Source organism: Tamandua tetradactyla, chromosome 14 (assembly GCF_023851605.1).
Source record: "Tamandua tetradactyla isolate mTamTet1 chromosome 14, mTamTet1.pri, whole genome shotgun sequence".
NCBI lineage: Eukaryota > Metazoa > Chordata > Mammalia > Pilosa > Myrmecophagidae > Tamandua > Tamandua tetradactyla.
In genome coordinates this window covers 40,287,774-40,310,904 of record NC_135340.1, presented here as the reverse complement: position 1 = coordinate 40,310,904, position 23,131 = coordinate 40,287,774, and the positions used below count along the sequence as shown (strand labels likewise).

The window sequence follows — 23,131 nt, the reverse complement described above, 5'->3', positions numbered from 1 at the left end:
TTCTTTGAAAATCCAAAGGAATATTCTTATACTTTTCCAGAACATTGAAAAATGTGTATTCTCAACTATGTTTTAAAGATTGTTGTAGATTAGAAGCCATGGTCTGGAGATAGGCATGGCACAGGCATAGGCATAGCAAAGGCATATAGCTAGCAGTTTTGGTGAAAATTTCTATTCTAATTGGAGAGATAGCTGTTATTGCAATCATTGAAACCTTAACGTTGAATGGTAACAAGGAACTTCTATTTAATAACACTCAGACAAAAGAACATTTATTGTGGACACAGGGTCTGTTATATATAGCATAGGTAATAGAAAATACAACTCCATTTTGTTTCTGAGCTCAAATAACAGGTTGGGAAATAAATGTATTCACTATTTCATCCCTAAACATATATAGTTTGTAGTGAAGATTTGGATGCAAGAAATACTATTCCTATATAGGGAAAAATTATCTAATGTATTTAGTTCCTTTGTTCATATAGAAATAATTTAAATAGTAAAGGTTATAAGTAGGAATGTTTGTACATTAACAAAGGAGGAAGAAGGGGAAGTTTGGATCTAGAATCAGATTTATTCTTCAACTGAAATATAGTGAGAATGGTTAAAAAATATGATTGTCAGTAAAATTTAAAATAATGCCTACCTTTAATTTGTGATATCAAATGAGATGACTATCTCATATATATATATCTTTAAATTAAATACTGTTCCAATAATTTCAAATATCATTTGTTCCTTACATTAGAACTTTGTAAATCTTTATATTTTTTCATGGTGAGCAGAAGAATGAATTTGATAGAAACACATTTTTATAGGAAAAGGAAATATTTAATATTAAATTAATTTTACTGTTAATTAAATAATAGCAATTTCAAAAGCAAAATATAAGGAGTCCCACTCTCCTATTATTTCAGTTAGTTTGTTTCTGTTACAGAGACAAAGAAAATGTACCCTATGGTATTTCAAACATAACAGTAATTTATTAAAGAGGTTTCATAAACTGACTTTTATTATGAGCTATTATTTAACACAAGGGAAAGCTGAGAGACTGTCAAGAGCTGACCAGTCGACTCTTCAGTTTTTGCATTGCTGATATTACTTCCTTATTTCTTAATGCATAAATCAAGGGGTTTAAGAGAGGGGTGAAAACAGTATAGAATATTGAGAGCACCTTATCTACTGGGAAATTGTCAGAAGGCCAGGAGTAAATGAAAATGGAGGGTCCAAAGAAGAGGATCACCACTGTGACATGGGCAGTCAGGGTGCCCCGTGCCTTGGCCATGCCAGCTGAGGAACGACGTCGCACAGTGACCAGGATAACTGAGTAGGAGATCATCAAGAGCACAAAGGAACACACGGCCATTACAATACTGTAGGAAAGCAACAAAATCTGGAGGACATATATGTCAGTGCAGGCAAGTTTGACAACTAGGGGAAGGTCACAGAAAAAGCTGTCCACTTTGTTGGGGCCACAGAATGGGAGGTTCACTATGAAAAACAGCTGACTTCCTGAGTGCAAAACCCCAATGACCCAGGAGCCCACCACGAGGCCTGTGCACTTCTGTACACTCATGATGGCCACATAGTGCAGGGGTCGACATATGGCTACATATCTATCATATGCCATGGCCACCAGCAGCATCATTTCTCCACCACCGAAGACATGCTGAAAGAATAGCTGGGTCATGCAGCCCTCAAAAGAGATACTCTTGTGCTCCATGAGGAAGTCAACAATCATTTTGGGGGTGGAAAAAGTGGACAGACACACATCAATGAGGGAGAGGTTACTGAGGAGAAAGTACATGGGTGTGTGCAGCACAGGGTCAGAGATGATTGTGACCACAATGAGGAGGTTCCCCAGAACAATGGATAAATAGAAAAGTGTGAAAAAAGCAAAATAGAAAAGCTGAAGCTCTTGAGGACCTGGAAGACTATGCAATTCAAATTTAGTCACTCCTGAGTTATTTCCTTCTTCCATGATTTCCAATTTCTGATCCTGGTTCAGATATTTTCCTGTAAAGTAAAATGGAAATGGAAATAAGGTCAAGGGCTGCTGAGAATAAATAACCCAAGCCAAGCCACTCATCCATTTCCACTCAATATACTTATGTCCTTTAGATCCTCTTTAGGACATAAAAACATTGCATGCAATTATTTGTAGTTACAGTACATCCTTGGATTTCATGTCTGTATTGCAGTACAACCACTATATTCTAAAAATACAATTTTGCCCCTCATCTCCACCATTTTAAAATTCCTACAAAATAGGATAAATTGGGTAATGAAGCTCCAGAGTAAGACTGGCAGATTTTGAATTCTGTCTCTTATAATTCCTAGTGCTATGATCTTAGGCAAATTAAATTTCCTGTGTGTCAGTTTTTGAATCTCTAAATTGGGGAAATAATGGTATATGCCACATAAGATTGTTGTAAAGCTAGAAGAAATACAAAAGGTGAACAGCTTCAAGACTTGCTTAGCCTATGTTTGGTTTTCAATATATATTAGGTCCTTTATTCCCCTTACCATGAAAATATCTACCTGTACAAATTAACATGATTTGTGATATCAAACTGTGTACTTATCCTACCTGAGAGTGAGTACACAGTTCTCAATTTTCCTTATTATTAACAGTTCTATGATAAATTGAATTCTACTCCAAGACACATATTAATCAGTCTGTCAAATGTTGAAGAGAAGCAGAAAATCCTGAAAAAGGCAAGAGAAAAGGGATCTACTACATATAAAGGAAATCACATAAGACTGAATTCTTACTACTAATCAGGCACCATGGAGACAAGAAGGCAGTGTATGATATATCTAAGATCTGAAAGAGAAAGACTCCCAGCCAAGAATTCTGTATCCAGCCAAATTGTCCCTCAAAAGTCAGGGTGAGATTAAAATGTTCACAATAGCTGAGAAAATTTGTCAACAAGAGACCAACCCTATTAGAAATACTAAAGGAAATTCTGTCAGCTGAAAAAAAAAAGACAGGAGAGGGAGGTTTGGAGGAGGGCACAGAACTGAAGAGTGCCCATAAAGATAAGTTAAAGGTTAAAAAGAGAAAGAGGGAAAATAATATATAGATATGATAAATAAAATCTCAAGGATAAGATGATAGATTCAAGAAATGCCTTTACAGTAATAACTTTGAATGTTAAAGGACTGAATTCACCAATTAAAGGATACAGATTGTCAGAATGAATTAAGAAATATGATCCATCTATATGTTGCTTGCAAGAGATAAATTTAATTTTAGTTAAAATTTTATGATATAAATAATTATTTATTTAATATATACCATTGTAAATATGAGTTTCAGACATTTTTAGTTCATTACATAAATATGTCTCTGATATGATTCATGAGAATGCACATTCTAAATCTCAACCTTGCTTGACAAGATAGCATGTTATATTTTTCTTTGCTTATTTGTTGTATGAAATTATATCTTATTGATGTTCCATGTATTTTATAATTTTTTGTGGGGTTGGCCATTTATTCATGCATGAATTGGTCATTTGTAGTGTTTCCCTCTTCAATTGCCTATCCATGACCCTTGCCCAGTTTTCTACTGGACTGCTTATTTTTTTTATTATTCACAGTAAGAACACTTTATATATTAAAATATTATCTTTTTTTAAATATTATACAAATACTTTGGCTTGCTCTTTTTCCTTTAATTTTATGTATATTTTCTATAAAATTGTTTAAAATATTTCAGAAATTCAGATCTATAATTTTCCTAAATGTTTTCTGCTTTTGTTGTCCTACTTTGTGTAACTCATATGTTTTATTATGTCAATAAGGGTAGTGAAAAGCTTATTAATTAATAAATTCAGTTCTTAGACAAAGTTTTTAAGCAATGGTGTCTATGTAAATGTATATTAAGTCAGTTCATAGGAGGGAAAGTTTGAGCAGCTTCATCTCCACATGTGACATGTGTTGGACAAAGAGGGGAGGGGTGCCAGTGTTGTGGAGGTGGTGATTGTGAAGACAGAATTTCATCAATAGTAAATCTCTATGCTAAAGAAGATGAAATTCTTTCACAGAAATTAAAATCACACCTAAGTGCTGAAGGAGAATAAGGAGGAGGATTTTCAGCATACCTCCAACCCCTAAACTCATGCCTTACATTTCTATTCCTTCTAGCTGCTCCTTTAGCCTATCGCCATGATAAGGAATCTTATAAATAGGCTAACATCTCTTGCATGTTCCTTGAAATTAGACATACATTATCCCTTATTTTAATTTTCTAAATGTATCCTCTTCAGACTGATGATATTACTTCTGCAAACTTTTGCTTAGTAAAGTCCTTCCAAGCTCTAACATTAAACTCTTATTGATTAATTTGTCTTACCATTCATCAACATATTCTTCTGTTTTGTACATGAGAAATGATGTAAATAAATTTAAGTGCAAAAGTACATATTAAAAATCAGAAGACTGATGAAAATCAGATCCTTAAATTGTTTTAAATGGGTATTTCTGAAAAACAGAAAACTACTGCATATCAATAATTAGGGTGAACTTTTCGTAATAATGTGGAAAAAGACAATATATTAATATATAAAATTAAAGGATCATTCAGACCTCTACTTAGTAAGGGAGATAAACAACTTAGGGGAAAAAATTAGGCATCGAAAATCAAATTCTAATCACATTTCTGCTATTGACCATACAATTTTGAGCAATTCCATAAATTCTGCATGCACCCTAAGCTTAATAGAAATCATGAAAAATCAAATGGGTGTTTTCTCCTGTTCCAAAGTTCTAACAGAGGCAAATAAAAATGAAAGGATCAAAAATAAACAATTAAAAGAGGAAGGGGAAAAACTTCACAGTAGGAAAGCTGAAAGAAATGTGCAAAAGAGGAGATGGACTCTCAAACTTATCCTCATGCAGGTGAAAGAGTAGGTTAAGAGCTTTCATGTTTGTTACTCTTTATGAGCTCTAAATTATGGGCCTGTCACTCATCAACTAGCTGAAACTATGTATTTGTGAAGCCCATACATAAATAACTTGGAGTATCTGAAAGTATGGAACTTAATATCTGTAATTCACTATAACTGAGAATGAAACAGTGGACCATAAATATTAGTGTCCATCATAAAATCTTATTAGAATAACCAAAGTGGTCATTAAAACAACTAAAATAGCTTAATAGAGTAATTTTTTCATTCGCCAATTTGCTCACTTGGAAAACCTCCTTTGGTTTCACCCAATTACTTTGAAATGATGTATGAGTGTAAGTGTCTCTGTGTTTGTGTGTATGTATGCATGATTGAGAATGCTCATGGTAAACCTTACAGTTTTATCCTTATAGTACAGTATCACAGTGAAGTTATATAATTGGCCCAAGCCATATGGCCAAGAAATAATAAAGCTTTAATTTTAGAAACTGTATACTGAGGATTCTATAATACTATGTTAGCATAATATGTGATGGAGATCAATGCAACAACTAAAAATATATGTAGCTACATGTCTAAAGAAGCAATTTAGTTCAAGCAGGTGTATTAGATATTCACTGTAGTGCCACATTTATGCTATATAACTGGAATTATAATCTGAGAGATCAGACTGGCTGAATCTGCAGAAGAGAAATGCACTTTGCAAGCAGTAACCGAAATTCAAGAAAGTTCAGTAAATTCCTAAAGATTTCAAAAGTCGTGGAGCAGTTTTGAGTAGAATCTAGATCTCCTGAGTGAAAAACCCAACACTTTCCACCATAGAAGAATGAATATTCAACCAGGAGCAGAATAAAAAAAACGGTGGCCCCTACCACCAGAAACACTTGAAAAGCTACACATGTACTCATTTACCACTGCTTGGATATCACTGTATGGGGAGGATGTTTGAGTGGAAACTCTCTATGGGTTTGTAAATTAATGATTGAGGAATAAACAGTGGATATGGAATGAGAGGCTTTTACTTCCAATATGTTTTTATAGTTGTGGCTTTGTTTCTTTATGTAACTTGTGCCCTGCTGGCAATGGTGCCAGCTGCTCCCTGATCCAGGTGTGTTTGTCTTGAAACTAAAATCATTTAAGACAAAGAAGGCCAGTAGGCACAACTAGGAAAGTTTATGAAAAGAAAAGTTCATTAAAAGAGAGAATATGGTAGAGAGGTTTATGTAGACAGGCCCAAGGGAGGGGCACACACTGAGTGGAGTGGGCCAGCTCATTTTGTAGGAAAGTTTTGCTGGTAGCAGGTTTCCATAGTGACCTTTGCATACTAGAGGTCTTCTTTGTTTTAGGAGGAGATCCTTGCAGAATTAGTGGTTTGTTTTTGCATATCTAAAATTTGTCTTCAGGAAAGTGGTTAACAATCTTTCTGACCCTATGCTTCCTATTATTAAAAGAGATTGCTTTGGGCCCAGAATTCTATAAGCTTTTATGGTTTAGGTAGGTGCAATTGTTTGGTGAGGTTTGGGGGCTGAAGTTTGCAGCTCTATATTAGCTCCTTTGGAACTTGATAAGAAACAAGGTACAATCAGTTTTCTGTTAACTCTTTCAGAGTTGAATAGGAAACCAGGGATTTGCAGTTACACTATTTTATCCTGCCTCACTTACATACTAGTAAAAAATTATTTATTCAATATTCATTCACCAACATGTCTATCAAGTACTAGTCAATTTTCTCAGCTGAGTTCATAAAGTAAATGAAGCAAGCAAACCATTGCCATCAGAGACCATTTGTTGGAAAACTGGAAGTGGCAGACAATAAAAAGTAAGTAAATAAGTGTGATATATAGCATGTTGTGTGGTAATAGATGCTACAGAACAAAACATAATGAAGAGAGAATACGGATTGTTGAAAATGCAGTTTTAAATAGAGAAGCCTTCACTAATATAACTTTAAGAAAATATCTGACTGAGGTTAAAAGGTAAGCCATGCAGATATTAAAGGGAAGAGAAGTCCAAGAAGAGAGAACATCAAATACAGAGTCAGTTTCTCTTCCTTTTATGAATGCCTAGCTCACCTTTTTGAATGTGTACTTTTGCTAGGCATTAAACTTTTTGGCTGTACTCACTGACTAGTCCTTGGATTCTTTCCTACTACTGAGTCAAGAACCCTCATTGTGCCAGCACCTGGTTAAGGGTTCACCCTCTCTGAGAACTCCAAGGACTCTCTGGCATCAAGCTTGGTAACCATGAAGAGACAGCACCCCTTACAGATAAGAATTTTGTCCTCTGTCTTGGTCCTCTCTTTTCCAGCCACAGAACATAATCACAGCTGACTCCTTTCACCACAGGCCCCCTTTCCCCAGAAGGGTGGTAGAAGATGAGCTCCTCACACTCCGTGGACCCAAGGGTTAAGGGAGTAATATTTGACTCATCCTTGGGGCTTGACTGCAAGAGCCCTCCAAGTCTTTCAGGGGCTCCCTAGCCAGTCAATGTGCTGTACCTGAGCCTCTCTTCACTATCTCCCACATTCTGCAATAAATTAGTAGTGTTGGAGTCCTAGATAAAAAGGAGAAGAAGGAGAAGAAGGAGGAGAAGAAGAAGAAAAGCCCTAGGTATCAGTGTTAAAAGACTTACTTTTTGTAATAATGTAAACAAACCTGGACATTAGAAAGAAACCACACCTGGAATTTCCCAAAGCAACAGAGGGCTGCCAGAAAGCTGCCTCAGGAAAAGGAAAAGGCCTTTTCCAATTGTTGGAATCACAGCTTTACACAAAATAGATATAATAATTGTGAATAATTAAAAGAAGGGCAGAGGAACTCTCCAATCCCACAACCCTCTTTTAAAACTTTAAATCCAAGTTAGCAGGCCAGGCCTCATTCTCACCTATCCTTGCCCTCAGGGCCTCTTAAATCTTGTCTCAATATGAATGAACAAGCTAAAGCAGCTTTAGAGATAGGCACGGAAAGGTGGGGGAGGTGCGGGCTTGATTTAGAATTCTTTCTACTAAGCCTGGAGATTACATGCTTTTGAGGTTGTTCACAATTTTAGGCACCTCCTACTTTGCGATTAGGATCCCAGTTTAGTTAGGAACCTAATTTATGATTTACATTCATATAGCTTCAGACTTCTGCACCTCACAAGACACAGACCCTCCATAGCCTTCTAGAGAACTACCAAAATGCCCTCAAAGACTCACCTGAGGGGCAAGTTCTCCTCCCTTTGTCAAAGACTTTCCTATCTCATGCACACCTACTTATAAGCCCCAGGGATGCCCAGGCAAGGGTGGATCTCAGGGGATGCACAGAGATCACATCACCAGGGCAGTCAAACTGACCCAGAATGCTGGGTCTAGAATGGGGCCCAAGGCTTGAATTTCTTGTAGAAGCTCAATTGGGGGCCTACTGTGAAGACACCTACTTCTCCTTAATACCCTCCACCAATTTCTATTCTTTCCCTTTTTTCTTCCTCTCATAGGCAGAAACACAAACAACAGAACAGAAAAACATGGATAATTCCCTTTCATCTCTATCAACTCTCCCCTTGCATGCCTCGTGAAACACTTGGACACTTTTCAACTAGATGGCTACTAAGCCTGAGTCCTTAAGAAATCCAGCAAGACAGGAGTCAAAGCTTAATAGATTTATTGAAGGGAGATAGCAGATGGGAGCCTGAAAATAGCTCCTACCCAGGGAAACAGAGAAAAGGAAAGCAAATGGCTCTGGCTCTCTTTCTGAGAGCTGTGTTTTTTAAAAGAAAACCACACTAGGAGGGAAGGGTCCCTGTTAGGTGATGTTTTGTCTTTTGATTGGATGGGGCTTGTTGACTTATGATATGATTAATTGCTGGCGTTCTGACACACTGTTCTCCTTTGATGTTCAGCTGCATATACCACTGAGGGTTATCAAACAGGTTGCTTTCTGGTGGGTGCAGCACTGGCATGTCTGGTGTTTCCAAATATCTTTCAACTGCAAACCTTGTGACTCTCTATCTTCTTCTGCAAAAGAAGCTGAGGGTCCCCTGGATTAAAAGTCTCTTTTACCTAGAAAGTTCTCTTTCTCAGACCTGGCATTCCTGCCTTTTTCTTTGAATAAAATTGAATGAAGCTGGGGTTAGGTTTGAGTTAGTGACTTACCTTAGCTCAAAGTAATTTTTAGAAGGAGCAGGGACATTGTGTCTTTCTTTGACTACTTCCAACTGAGTAAGGGCATAGTTGGGAGGTATTGCTTCCAGCTGAGCAAGGGCAGTACTAACTGGATTTTTTGGACATCTTCTGTTGGAATGGGCCGGTGGCAATGTTTTTGTTGCAACAAGAGTGTATTTTTAAATTTCTGTCATAGCAGGAGTATGTTTTCAAAGTTTTGCTGGTTGGTCATGGCTGCTATTGACCTGTGAACAAACTTAGTCAGACATCATAAGAGGCAGGGGGTTAGGAGTAAAATTAACAAGAAGATAACTAAGGACCCAATGAGGGGAGGCAGAATAGCTCATAAAGGGGTGGAGAAGAATGAAAGAAAATTTGAGAGAAAGTTTTCTAACTAAGATGAATTTTGCATTTTCTAGGTTATTACGATTATTATTTATTATGGCCATATCTTATTTTAGCATTTTAAATTTTGTTCTACTGTTGTGTAAAAACAGCAGGCTTCATTTAATATTGCACAGGTCCTTCCCACTGTTGTGGTTAGGATGTCCAGGGCTCTTCTAATTGCTTCAAGGCTGAAGAAGAGGCATTGTCATTAAGGCGCAAAGGGATGAACAATGAAACTAGTTGTTATTCTTGGAGAGTCCGGCATCCTTGAGTTCTAGAGCTTCTTTGGTATTGGAACAATCTGGAGATTGTTCTTTTCAAGTCTCTAAAAAAAAACTTAGTAAATAAAATTTTATAGGGTACGGGATATTTTTTAGGGTTTCTAGGAAAACTGTTGGTTGGGGTTTGCTGTTTTGTGACAGTTTTCAGTACCTGGCTGAATTTTGCCTAAGTGTAATCTCCAGATTGACCTCTCAACTCAATTTGAAAAATCTCTTAGCTATTGAAACTCTTTCTTTTCCCTTCCTTTTGGTCAGTTCATCTATGTCAGGGTCAGGCTTATCTTGGCTCACAGTGTCAGTGCCAGGGTCAGTTATGTTTCATGCTGCCAGGGCCAGACTTACACCCCTTGAAATTATGTTGCATGTTGGGGGAAAGGTTCGAGTTTGGCTTAGAGAGAAACCACACTTGAGCAACAGCTGAGATTTTCTGGAGATGACATTTAGGCACTAACTCTAAGTAGGCTTAGTTTATTATTACAGAAATAAGTTTCATAAGGTCAAGCCTCAAAATTGAGACATTGGTTTATTAAATTGGGAGCCCCTCATCTTAAGAAAAATGTTAAACTTGCCCAGTTGGGGAATTCCTAATAGTTCTATTTTTTCCAGTCCCTCAAAGGACTTTGCACTTTTTCATGTTCTGCCCCAAGTAATTGTAAATGCAGTGTATAAAACATTAACTTGTATAAAATATTAAGATTTTGTTCCTTATTCCAGGTTCCATATTAAGTAAAGCTGAATTGAGTTGTTCAATCCACTAGACAGATTAATTTAGATAGTTTTGGACAAAGTAAAAATTTTCTTTTATCTCACATAAAAGCTAAAAATTTAAAATACAGACAATATATTTTTTATCTCATCTATTGATTTACCTTGGTTTTAACCAGATCAGTTTCATCACATCTTTAATTGGAGTTTGATCTCTTATAGTTTTTTACCATTGGTATGTGGACCCATGCTAACTTTCAGAGCTGGAGAATCCAATCTGAGTTGTAGGTGTCAACAGACAAAGTTCTGGGGAACTACTGGGCTATACAAAGATCAAAAACACCTCAGAATTTAATGATAACAGTTAATTCATATAATGTGAGCTTTAATCTTTATAAGTTTTTTAAATGAAGCTTCTTTTTAAGAAACAAAAATCCTAGACAGCCATTTTATGTTAAGGGACCATAGCAGAAGTGGTTTTTGTTTGTTTCATTTTTATACATTTACCGCACTTATGTTATTTAACAGATAAAATATAACATATGTTTATATTTGTTTAACCTTTTCTTTAAAGTTGAGCACAGCTTAGCCTAGATTTAACTAATCTGAATCTTAACATATCTTCCTTGACAAGGCATATATGTGTGTGGCTGATTGAGGAGAGGACTTTCTTAGTTCCAGCAGCCACATACCATGCACTTATGAACACCCAGCTTTTTAGGTCCATTATTTAATGCATCCTTGTAACATCTTTGTATTATTTTAATAAATATCCTTTTTCATTAAAAAATAAAGTTGAGCATTTATATTTTTAGTAGCAGAACAATGCAGTGTAACTGACAATGTGGCAGTTTTATGATTTATAGCCTTTTTAGAATAATTAAAACCATGACTACCAACAACATACCATTGCTTAACATCATATAGATTAGTATCAGAATATAACATGAACAGTGAGAATAATATTAAAGTTTTAGGAATTTATACAATCTCTAAATATATGAAAAAATATTTTACCTATACAAATTTAACTAGAAACAGGATATTAACCACTTTAATACTTTCCAAAGACCTCCTATGCAATAGGTCAAGTTATTTTAGCATCTTATTTATATAAGAAGAAAGAACAAATTATTTGTAACAGTTTTTCCCTTAACAGTGAGAAGATTTGTTTTCTGAAATACAAGACAATGGCAACATAAACACTAACAAGGATATTATTTTGATGTCCACATTGTTTTAACAGGGAGAAATCTAAACTTTAGTTTTGTGTACATTTTCAGCTTTAATCCAAAGCTTCCTAATTTTAAATATGTGGCACACAAAGCTTTTGAACCTGCATACTTCCTTCTAATAGCAGTATGTATGAAAGGGAAAGAGATAGAGATACTATAAAATAATGGAAGAAGGGAGAAATTTATGCTTGGGTTTGGAACACAGCCAAGAATCTATATACTTTATACTCAGAACACACAAATGATTATTCTGTAATATATCTAAATCTCCTAGTCCAATTCAGCATTATTTTCAGAGGTTAGAAAAGCCCCAAGTTTGAAATGTAGTTAGCTTTTTATATTTAAGGGATTATATTTGACAAAAAAACACATTTTTACCATTATTTCCAATTGCTGAGCAATGCCAGGTATGTGTTAGTTTATAAAATTAAGTTATGGTTTTAAAAAATTAATTCAGAGTCTTCCAGCATTTATCTTCCTTTGTTACCATTGTTTTATATTATGCCTTAATAAGTATATGTTCTAACTAGAATATAAACCCTTAAAAGCTAAGGTTTATGTCTTTTTATTCATAACAGACTGTCACTAACAAAATCACTACAAATTTATATTTTTACACATACCGAGGTAAGAAATGGCCAAGTAACAAAAGCCAGATTCTTTAAAATCCAGGTAATCAAGGTTATAAAAAAATCTATATTTCTTATTAAACTTAACTTATTTCTTAAATAGGATATATTTGAAGTATTATCATATCCTTGTTTTTATTATATTTAAGTGCCAACATTACCAGGTGCACTGCTCAGTTTATGCAACCTGTTAGGTTATTTTAAGAGGAATTTTGAGACTGTACCTTAAGATTACCTTATTTATTATTAAGCTTATTTAAAATTAAGGAGAGCATACCTAAGCAGAATAAAATTGCATTTGTTTAATTAAAAAATTCATCACTCAATTCCTTCAATTGTTCTTATGAAGAAGTTTAAAAGTATACTGACTTTTAAAGTTTTGGGAAATATATTGAACTCATTCAATTTCTTCCAAGTCTAAATCTATGAAAACTTCTTGATTGGTTGCACAGGCAGAAAGATATTAGGACTTTATGGTTTGAAAGTTTCAGGGAAGGGCTATGGAATTTTAAGAGTTCCTATGCTCTTCTTTTAACTATTTCTAATTATTAGATCAATTTTACTAAAGTTTGTGATCTGGACCATTGAAAAGTTTTTGCTTTTTCCATAGACAGGTTTTTGGTACTTTTCTGCTGCCTTAGGGAAATTCCAGAGGCAGTTTCTTTCTAATGTCCCCCTTTGTTTACAATAATTTACAAAACTGAAGTTTTTAAATCTTGCCATTCAGAGTTTTTTTTTTAATTTCAAAAGTACCAATTTATATATTTTATCAAAGACCTAATTATTTTTAAATAGTTTTAAATAGAGCTTGTTAAGAATTTTCTTATTAATTTGCTTTTATTAACCAGAAGTATGAGACTATACATTGAAAATGCATATAGACTGTGATAGTGAGATTCAGTTGTCAACTTGTCCAGGTGAATATACCTAGTTCTGTCGCTGTGGACATGAGCCAATGGTATGTGGACCTCATCTGTTGCTCATTACATCTGTAGTTGGCTAAGAGGCGTGCCTGCTGTAATGAATGATGTTTGATTTAATTGGCTGGTGATTAAATGAGAAAGCTCAATGTAGCACAGCCCAAACAGCTCAGCATTCCTCATCTCAGCACTCGCAGCTCAGTCCACACCTTTGGAGATGCAGGAAGAAATCACCCTGGGGGAAGTTGTCGGAACCCAGAGGCCTGGAGAGAAGGCCAACAGAGATTACCCTGTGTCTTCTCACCTAAAGAAGAACCTCATTTGAAAGTTAGCTGCCATTCCTGTGAAGAACTAATGAAATAAATCCCCTTTTATTAAAAGCCAATCCATCTCTGGTGTGCTGCATTCCAGCAGCTAGCAAACTAGAACAGATTTGGTGCCAGAGAGTGGGGTACTGCTGCAGTTTGCAAATACCAGATATTTTGGAATGGTTTTTTGGATGGTTAAGGGGAATATTTTGGAGGAACTGTGAAGAGAATGATGGAGTAGTCCTGGAGTGCTTGAAGAGACTGTTGGTGTAAAGAGAACCATTGCCAATCTGGACAGAGGGGGATATAAAAGGGACAAATGGGAGCTTGCAGAGTGAGAACCATAGAAGCTCGGGGCTGAAGCCAAGAAACCTTGGCCAAGAGAGTGGACCCACCCATATACATGGAGAGGGTAAGCCTCCCACCTTGTTGCAGTGGAAGAGTCATGCAGCCTCAGGCCTTGGAGAAGGTACAACATGCTCCTTGGGAGACTGGGGAAAGCCTGGCTGCCACCATATGGAGGGGTTGAGCATGTGCCCCCAAAATGGCAGAGAGCCCAGGTGTGACCCCGATGCCTGGAGAGAGTGCAGCTGAGAAAACGGTGTCTCCCCAATGTCCCCTGAGCTTGATTCAGAAAGAGGCAGGCCACTACATAGGCTCTATGAAAGGGTGGGACTTCCAATCTCTAAAGCTGAAGGATAAATGACTTTCAGACTTTGAAATCCAATGGTCTTTGTCCTGCAGGTTTTCAGAACTGTTTGGGTTTTATGGCCCCTGTGTTCCTTCCAATTTCTCCCTATGAAAATGAAAACCTGTATCCTGTGAATGTCCTCCTTTTCATATTGGCTCCAGATAACTTGCTTTGAGATTCATAAGTCCACAGTCAAAAGAGAATTTTTGCACTTTAGTATTGTTTAAGGTGATGTGTGTAGTTGCCAAGTTGACAAGGAGTGGACATGTGGTGGTTAGATTCAGTTGTCAATTTGGCCAGGTGAAGGTACCTAGTGTTGTTGCTGTGGACATGAGCCAATGGTATGTGAACCTAATCTGTTTCTCGTTACATCTGCAGCTGGCTAAGAGGCATTTCCACTGTGATGAATGATGTTTGATTTAATTGGCTGGTGCTTAAGTGAGAGACTTAATATAGCACAGCCAAGCAGATCAGTATACCTCATCTCAGCACTCACAGCTGAGCCCAGGCCTTTGGAGATGAAGAAAGAAATCCCCCCAGGGAAAGCTGTTGGAACCCAGAGGCCTGGAAACAAGGCCAGCAGAGATCACTCTGTGCCTTCCCATGTAAGAAAGAACCTCAGTTTAGAGTTAGCTGCTTTTCCTCTGAAGAACTAATGAAATAAATCCCCTTTTATTAAAAGCCAATCCATCTCTGATGTGTTGCATTCCTGCAGCTAGCAAACTACAACACATCTCATATCAAATTAACCTAACCAAAAGGACCCACCCACAACAGGTCTGCACCCACAAGAAAGAATTAAAAGAACATGGCCTGTTCTGCATTACATGGCTTCAAACCAGCACATTCCTGATCCCCATTCAGGAAGGTATTCTTGTCAACTTCAAGCAAAGGCTTCCAACAATTCCCACCACCTTTCTAATGAAAATGTACTATTTTGTCACATGGAGAGAAGGCATCTAGAAGCCCGTAGGGTCACTTCAAGGTATGGCAGCAGGAGGGACTCTGGGAAATAGCTTCAATGTGCAAAGAAATGAAGAGAGAAGAAAATAAGAGGGAAAATGGAATTTGCTTCTAAAAATTACTAACTATTCATATAATCGAATTCAACTATTCATATAATCGAAAGTTTAGTATATTGGTCAAGTGAACAAACTTATCAACAAGGGATTAGAAGAAGACAGGAAGAACCAAGAGAATGTTTATTCTGTAGTTACCATGTAGTTTTAAAATATAGACTTCATGTTCAGCATCCTTTAACTCATCATAGAGAGAGAAGACAATATGTCCCTCCATCAAATCACCTGAGATGACTGCAAATATTCCTCACGGCAGAAACTGGATGCAAGTTGACCCGTTGCTCTGAGTGCCCACAATTACTCAATGGCCCACAACTTCTACAATATAGCTACTTTATAATAGCATTCCAAGCTCTGACCACTTCCAATCAGCAAGCTTCTCCTCCCAGTACTACTGACTTAAGATGTAGTGCTCCAGAAATAATAACCCACATGTTGTGTGTGAAATTACTAGCCTTTTTTATCTTTCCCTTCTTTTTTCCAGGCTGTTCCTATCCTCCCTTTTTTCCCAGACCTGCAATCAAGCCTCAGATTCAGCATTACCTCTGAAAAGCTTCCTTTGACTCTGCCATGCACATTTGGACACTCCTTTTCCTGGGTCCTAAGTTCTCATATTATCATAGGCAAAACTCCTTCTTAGTAATTATGACACTGCATTGCAATCAACTTTCTTTTCATTAGAGCATGACTTCTTTAAGGGTTGGAATAACATCTTATTATTTCTGTTTCATTAAGCAAAGCCAAGAACCTGATACAAAAAAGGGGTCATAAAACATTTCCTGGATTATCTTTACTGAGAAAGAAGACCAATATGTCACCTGTTGTCAAAGGCAAAAAAATCCTCTTTATGGTAATGTCACCTCCTCCCTACTGACTAATGCTGAACTACTCCAACAATAGGCAAATCCTTTCTTCCTATAATCAGAGGCACCATTGGAAAAGTATAGCCTTTCAATGTATAGTGAAAGACAAATGTAAAGATTCCTGATGGAATGCAGTCGAGGGAGGGAGACTCAGGACAGAGGGTGAGAGGAGCATAAAAGAAGATAGAAATAACAGATATATTATACTCCAACTTGGCTGAAAGCCCCATACAGGAATTATTTATGGGAACATCAATATTCCCTCATGATTTCAGCAATGCTGACAGGGAGCCATCAAAAGTTGGGGACTAGAGTGGATTATGACAGTGTGAGGGTTGGAGCTGGAGGGCAAGTTATAGGTACGGTGACAGAAATACATTTTAAATCCTTTATCAAGAATCACAACCCGTGGTTATATACATGAAAAGAGTGGTTTGGTGTAAGACAAAACAAAGATATGAGGTCTGTGGTGTTAGCCATTGTAGAAACTTATTTAAGAAGCAGCTATGTATCAACTGAATAGATAACACTTAAGTCACCTTTAAAAACATGGTTAATACACTTTTAAATAAATCTGGTATTATAAGAATTTAAAGCTTTTCCATTTCTATTTTTTGAATAGGTAAAAGATAGAGAAAAATACTTTGTCATTTTTAAATATATATTTTATTTTAAAATGTTACTGTGTTAGATAAAAGGCAATAAAATATGAATATCATACAGTTATTATTTTTTCTCTTTCACACAGTCTTGGAATATCTTTCAACTTAAAATAAATAATAATTTCCCCAAATATAATATTCCTTGTAAATAAATACAGGCTTACAAAGGACAACAGTAACTACACAAATTCACCAAAGTTAAATAAAAATTGGCACAGATCCAATATTCCAATATTACTTAGTTAAATTGACACATCACATTACAGTATTAAAACTATGTCCATTAAGTTCAAGGAAGCACTTCTGTTTCCATTCCAGGACCTTCCAATTTTACACATATTTAATACAATAATAATAACAACAATATTATTACCTATAAACCCTTTATGAGAGCTAAGCACTAACAAACATGCTAAATGTGGTTTTGTTTCATTTTTAAATCATCTGTATTGGTTAAATACTAATACCACATTTTATAGATGAGTAAACTAAGACTTAGGAATGTTAAAAATCATGTTCAATGTGGCACAAAACAGTGGTAAAATTAGAATTCAGACCTAGAAGAACTTGAGCCTTATACTTCAATGTGGAAGCCTGCTGAGACCTTAAAAGTCCAAGATAAATGTAAGCCACTATTAATGGCATTTCTCTGTTTACAAGAATGGGACTTGTGTTGTTCTCATGGTTTTCACAAACTGAATCCATGATGACAAATTGCATACAGAACTCTTTTCATATACTTCAGTCAATTGAAGGAGAAGCAGTCCATCAGTACATTGTTTTCAATAGCAATTTCAAAGTGTCAGGCAATCTATCTAATTTTGTCACCCACCATGTTAACAATGGAAAATCAGAGAGTATTTTCTTTATTTTACCCCCAAGTCTCTTAACAAGCCACTTAGAGACAATAGAAAATTAGAATATCTAATTTTGCATACTGATAGTCAGCCCTGAATGCAGATATTCTTCAAAGACATATTACTTAAAAATAAGATGAATTTTAGGTCAAAGTTCACCTAGTGGGAAAGGAAATAGAAGTGACATTTTTAGAATGCATTATGTCAACTTTACACAAAATAAGCACACAAAATATTGATTATATTTTATCATCCTCATATTACAGGTAAAAAGACATAGAGAAATAAAATGAATCTCTTAGGCTAACACAATTTGGAAGTGACAATCAAGATTTGATTCCCAGGTTATGCATATGTAGAGCAATGTTCTTTCCCCCTTCTCAGCCTTGAACTAACTCTATGAATTCTCTGGAAATTACATTCTTCTGCTCTTAAGAAATTAGATTGGCCAGCTAATTTCCAAAGCCTATCTTGTTCTAATATCTCATGGCTTAAAACATATTCTTCAGAGCTTTTATGTTTTTTGCTACTGAAGAGGCCTTAAGAAGGTTGCACATGAGAAAATAGCTATGAAATTTTTGGAAAGTAGAAATAACTAGGCTCTGTATTTCAGGTACTATACATGTACATTTCAAATTTACAAGGCTTGCAAACACTAAGGTTTAGGCAAGATGTTTCATATCTCTCTAACCTGTTTTTTTATTTTTGTGAGTTTAGACTAAATGATCTGAAAGGCAACTTCTATATTTAACTTTCTATTATGCCGTGAGCAAAACTGGTGATAGTACATCTCAGTTAGGAAACCTCTGTTCATTGCACTGGATATTGTGGAGCAGTTTTCCCAAGATTGAAGTATTGGTAATGTATTTTCTTTTTCATGGCTATCTTTACTTCCTGGTTTCTTAAATTATAGATAAGTGGATTCAGGGGGGGGGTAAAATGGTATAGAAAACAGAAAGAACTTTGTCCACCAGGAAGTTTGTGGAAGGCCACACACAGATGAAGATGCAGGGCCCAAAGAACATTGACACAACTATAAAGTGTGCAGTGCAGGTAGAAAGAGCCTTGGACGAACCTGCAGAGGAGTGCTTCTTGATAGTGGTAAGAACAATGATGTAAGAGGTGAGAAAAAGCAGAAAACTTATAAGAGAAATCACACCACTGGTTGAAATCATGAAGATGCCAAGGATATATGTATCTATACAAGCCAGCTGGATGACCAAAGGAAGGTCACAGAAAAAACTGTCCACAACTTTGGGACCACAGAAGGGCAAGTAGAGGGTAAAAGCTAACTGACTGATTGTATGCAGGAAGCCCACTGTCCAAGAAGTAACCACAAGTCCAACACACACTCTTTGATTCATAATTATTGAATAATGGAGTGGTTTGCATATGATAATATACCTGTCAAAAGACATAGAGATCATGTGTGAGTATATGTGTTTGTGTACTTATATGTAGCATAGAAACATAAAACATTTAAACAGCAATGTGAAAAGCAAAAAAACAAAAACAAAACATTGAAATTATGTAACTGTAATTAAGATTATTTTTAAAGTTAGTAAAATAGTAATAGTAACAAAGTAATTTCCATTTTCCTAGATTCTAGAGTACTTATAAGTACTTGTAGAAAAGTTAAGAAAATACTTGAGTTGCATAGAACCATTTAGTTTTAGTTTCTTTATGGCTCAAGGCGAAAATTAGTTCCTTCATAGAATGTTAAGTAAGGTAAGACAGATTTAAATTTCATTCTAACTTAGTTTTTTGTTTGGGTGGGCTACTTTTTTTTTTTTAACATGGGCAGGCACTGGGAATTGAACCCAGGTCTCCAGTATGGCAGGTGAGAACTCTGCCTGCTGAGCCACCGTGGCCCGCCCTGGGTGGGCTACTTCTGCACACAAAATTAGTTCACACACAGAAATTGTACTTGTAATTGATTGCAACAAGAGAGGCTAATTGCAGACCCAATTAACTGACTCAAGTCCTTAAAATAAAGTGCCTTAGTATGAGAGCTTTTGCCTTTGCAGCTAATTGGGGATCTGGACTGATATTATGTGGGAAATTTTGTTGTGCTTTGTATCCATTATATTCAAAACAAGAAACAGAAATATAGTCCTCATATTGCAATCTCTGACTCTTCAAAACCCCTTATACAATCATCCCTGCAGAGAAGCCCAATAGAAAGGAGCCTCCAAAAACTAAAATTTTTGGAAGTGATGGCCTGCAATTTAAAAGGGTAATAAAAAGTAATTTTAAATGAAAATGTCTTATTAATGAAATATAATAACAAAATAAAATCTAACATGATTCATGGCAGGAATAGAATTCTAGGTCTATTTTTAAATCTATGAGACAAATAAGAAAGAACTGCAATAAAGAATCCTAATTCCTTAGAAAAATCAGAGGTCTTAAAAAAAAACACTAAAAACTAATTCTGCTTCCAGTTTCTTTAGCCAAGTTATCCTCCACTTTTAATTTAACCCCTGTGCTCCTTTATTATAGTGCGTCATTTGGTGCTGCACTTAAACTCAGTGGCATTTTTAAATATGTTGACATTAAGTATAAGGCTCTGATGCTGCAAGCAGGTATATGAACAGCTGCCAGCCAATTAAACCCCCAGTGATTAGTTTCCCCTCTCAATTTTCTTCTTCTTGTAAAATAAAAATAGGTGATATTGTTTTGAGGTGGGATGTTTTTTCTTTTCTCCATGTTATCCTTTGTTTTACTCCCAATTGATTTAATGGCTAAAAGAAACATATATATGTATACTTAAGCTTCATTTTTTCCCCTTCTGCATCATTTCAGTTAATTAGCCTTAGTGATAAAACAATTCGTGGTCTCCAATATATTCCATTCCATAAAATGTAGGATCCTATTATTGTGAGGTTCATGAAAAACATTTTCAGCTGGTCTGTACTGTCACAAAAGTCTAAAAGCAAAGATAGAAAAATTTACTTTTATACACAGCTGACCATACAGAAAGCCCCAAAAGCACACGAAGCAATTGTTTCCTAACCACACTCCCTTTTCCAGAAGATAGGAATTTGCACTCACCTCCATTTGTGAATGGAGGGCAGGGTGGAGGATGGCAGCAAAGAGTGTTATATGTGAAATCACATTTTTACTGCAGTGCAAAGCACATTGGCACCTTTTTACTCTCTCATCTTTGAGATGACAATTCAAAGACAAGATAGATTGTTTCTTCTACTTCTGGCTGGGGAATCAGGACTTTCAATCGAATCTCTGCAGTGTTCATCTATTTTGGCAATTAGTATTATGGAATTATGGTGTCACACTAGATCTTTTGGATGGGTATACTGCCATGATCTCCCAGATAGCATTTCCCAGAAATATCTAGATCTTTGGGGAACAGAAACAATATTAGGGCATATTAGGGCTGTAAAGCCCAAACTAAAATTAAATGTACTATATTCATCCAAGTAATCCAAATCAATGCACAGTCACTGGGTAGATCAGAGTTGGTAACTGTGACCCAGTAATATTAAATGATCCAGTTGGTCTTAAGCTATCTGATGCTGTACAATGCAAAACAGAAACAGCATTGAACTGGATGTCAAGTGACACAAGATTATTGCCTTTTTGTGAAATGGATTAATATTATGATATGCTGTAAAAAGATCCTAAAGATCTTACATTAACTGAGATAAAATTATAATATTTGTCATTTCCTTCCTTCTCATCAAAAAATATTAAAAGGTTTGTTCAGCAGTTCTCAAAGATTTTTGGTCTCAGGACTCCTTTTCACTCTTAAAAAATTATTGAGGACCCTAAAGAGCTTTGGTTTAAGTGATTTGTATCTATTGATATTTACCACCCTAGAAATTAACACCGAGATATCTTTTTTTTTTTTTTTAACATGGGCAGGCACCGGAAATCGAACCTGGGTCCTCGGGCATGGCAGGCAAGCATTCTTACCTGCTGAGCCACCGTGGCCCGCCCTAACACTGAAATATTTTAAAATATATTCCTAAATTTTAAAAAAATGATAAAACAATCAATATTAATCTAAATAGCTTATTTTTATACAAATAACTATTTTCCAAAACAAAAAAAAATTGATAAGAAGAGTGACATTGCTTTATAGGTTTGCAAATCTCTTGATATCTGGCTTAATAGAACACAATTGGATTCTCGTATCTGCTTCTGCATTCAATCTTGTTGTGATATGTTGTTTTGGTTAAAGCATACAAAGAAATTCCAACCCTACACAGATAGGTAATTGGAAAAGGGAAACATATTTTATAGCCTTTATAGATTACTGTGCATATTCTTCTTTGATACTACAACAAAACTCGAAACTGGTAATTCTGAAGTATTAGTTGCCACATGGAATCTTAAATCAGATTTATTTCAATAAATGTTTTGTATTTTGTAAAAAAAATAAATAAAAAGACATAGAGATAAGCAGCACAATTTCAGTCCCAGTGAAGAGGTGCAAAAAAGAAGATCTGAGAAACTCAGTCCTCAAAGGAGATGCTGATGTGCTGAGGAAGGAAGCCCATAATCATCTTTGGAGTGGCAAAGGAAGATAGGCACATGTCAATGACAGACAGATTGATGAGCAGGAGATACATGGGGGAGTGAAGATGTGGGGTTGATATGACTGTGAGCAAAATCAGGCAGTTGCCCAACATGGTTATTAAATACAGAATGGAGAACACCACAAAGAAGAAAATCTGGAGCTCAGTGGAATCAGTGAGTCCAAGTAACATGAATTCAGAAACTCTGCAATTGTTGAATCCCTCCATCTGCTGTCTAATCTTAAAAGGAACAAAATGACAGAACTGGGAAAACATGATACTGATGCAACGTCATATAAAAGAATTTTCTTACTCAATTCGCTAGGGCATTGACAACTTAGAACATAGATTACCAACTAATAATCCTCTCAGTAAAGATTTTTCTTTCACAACCACTTTTTCTTTTCTAAAGAAAGGGTGTATAAAAGCAATTGTTATAGGGTACCTCTTCAAAAGACAACTTCTTGGTTCTGACCAGTATCAATGAATTTTGGCCATATTCATCACATATACACACAAAAATATTGCTGTTCTGAATATTAGCTGAGAAACTGCATAATCCATATTTTATACATAAAGATTACATTAGGTTTGTGTTCTCTACTTAATAAGGCATAAAAATAAAAATAAAAATGATGGCTGAATTTTTTTATTACATGAATAAAATGCAATTATATTGAATCAACTATTGGTGAACACTGAGTTTAATTAACACATTAATGTAATGATTTCCAAAACCCACTTAATATCAATGAGAGATGATAAATAATTATCTTTCAACAAAACTTTTGTTTTCTTCATTCCATGTAACTATTGATGACCAAAAGGCATACCTGTAACATAGGAGAATTATTCTGAATTTTTCTTATTTTGTAGTCTTTTAAAAACATAAACAGGAGAGAATATCCCTTCTTTGATT

General features: G+C 35.7%; 2 protein-coding genes across 2 annotated transcripts; both read right to left on the bottom strand.

Moving 5' to 3' along the window:
• Positions 1-1,054: 1,054 nt before the first annotated feature.
• On the bottom strand, positions 1,055-1,981 carry LOC143654983 (olfactory receptor 4K3-like). The gene has a single exon (XM_077126570.1). It carries the CDS (start codon positions 1,979-1,981, stop codon positions 1,055-1,057), a length of 927 nt encoding a protein of 308 aa, XP_076982685.1.
• A 16,613-nt stretch (positions 1,982-18,594) lies between these two features.
• LOC143655347 (olfactory receptor 4K3-like) lies at positions 18,595-22,326 on the bottom strand. The gene is given in 3 exon segments (XM_077126704.1): positions 18,595-19,097; positions 22,097-22,133; positions 22,135-22,326. Coding segments are annotated over 3 exon segments (732 nt in total).
• Between the last annotated feature and the right edge of the window lie 805 nt (positions 22,327-23,131).

Bases quoted from the DNA above. Each gene is read 5' to 3' on its own strand.
- LOC143654983 (XM_077126570.1), bottom strand. From the start codon at position 1,981: ATGGAAGAAGGAAATAACTCAGGAGTGACTAAATTTGAATTGCATAGT.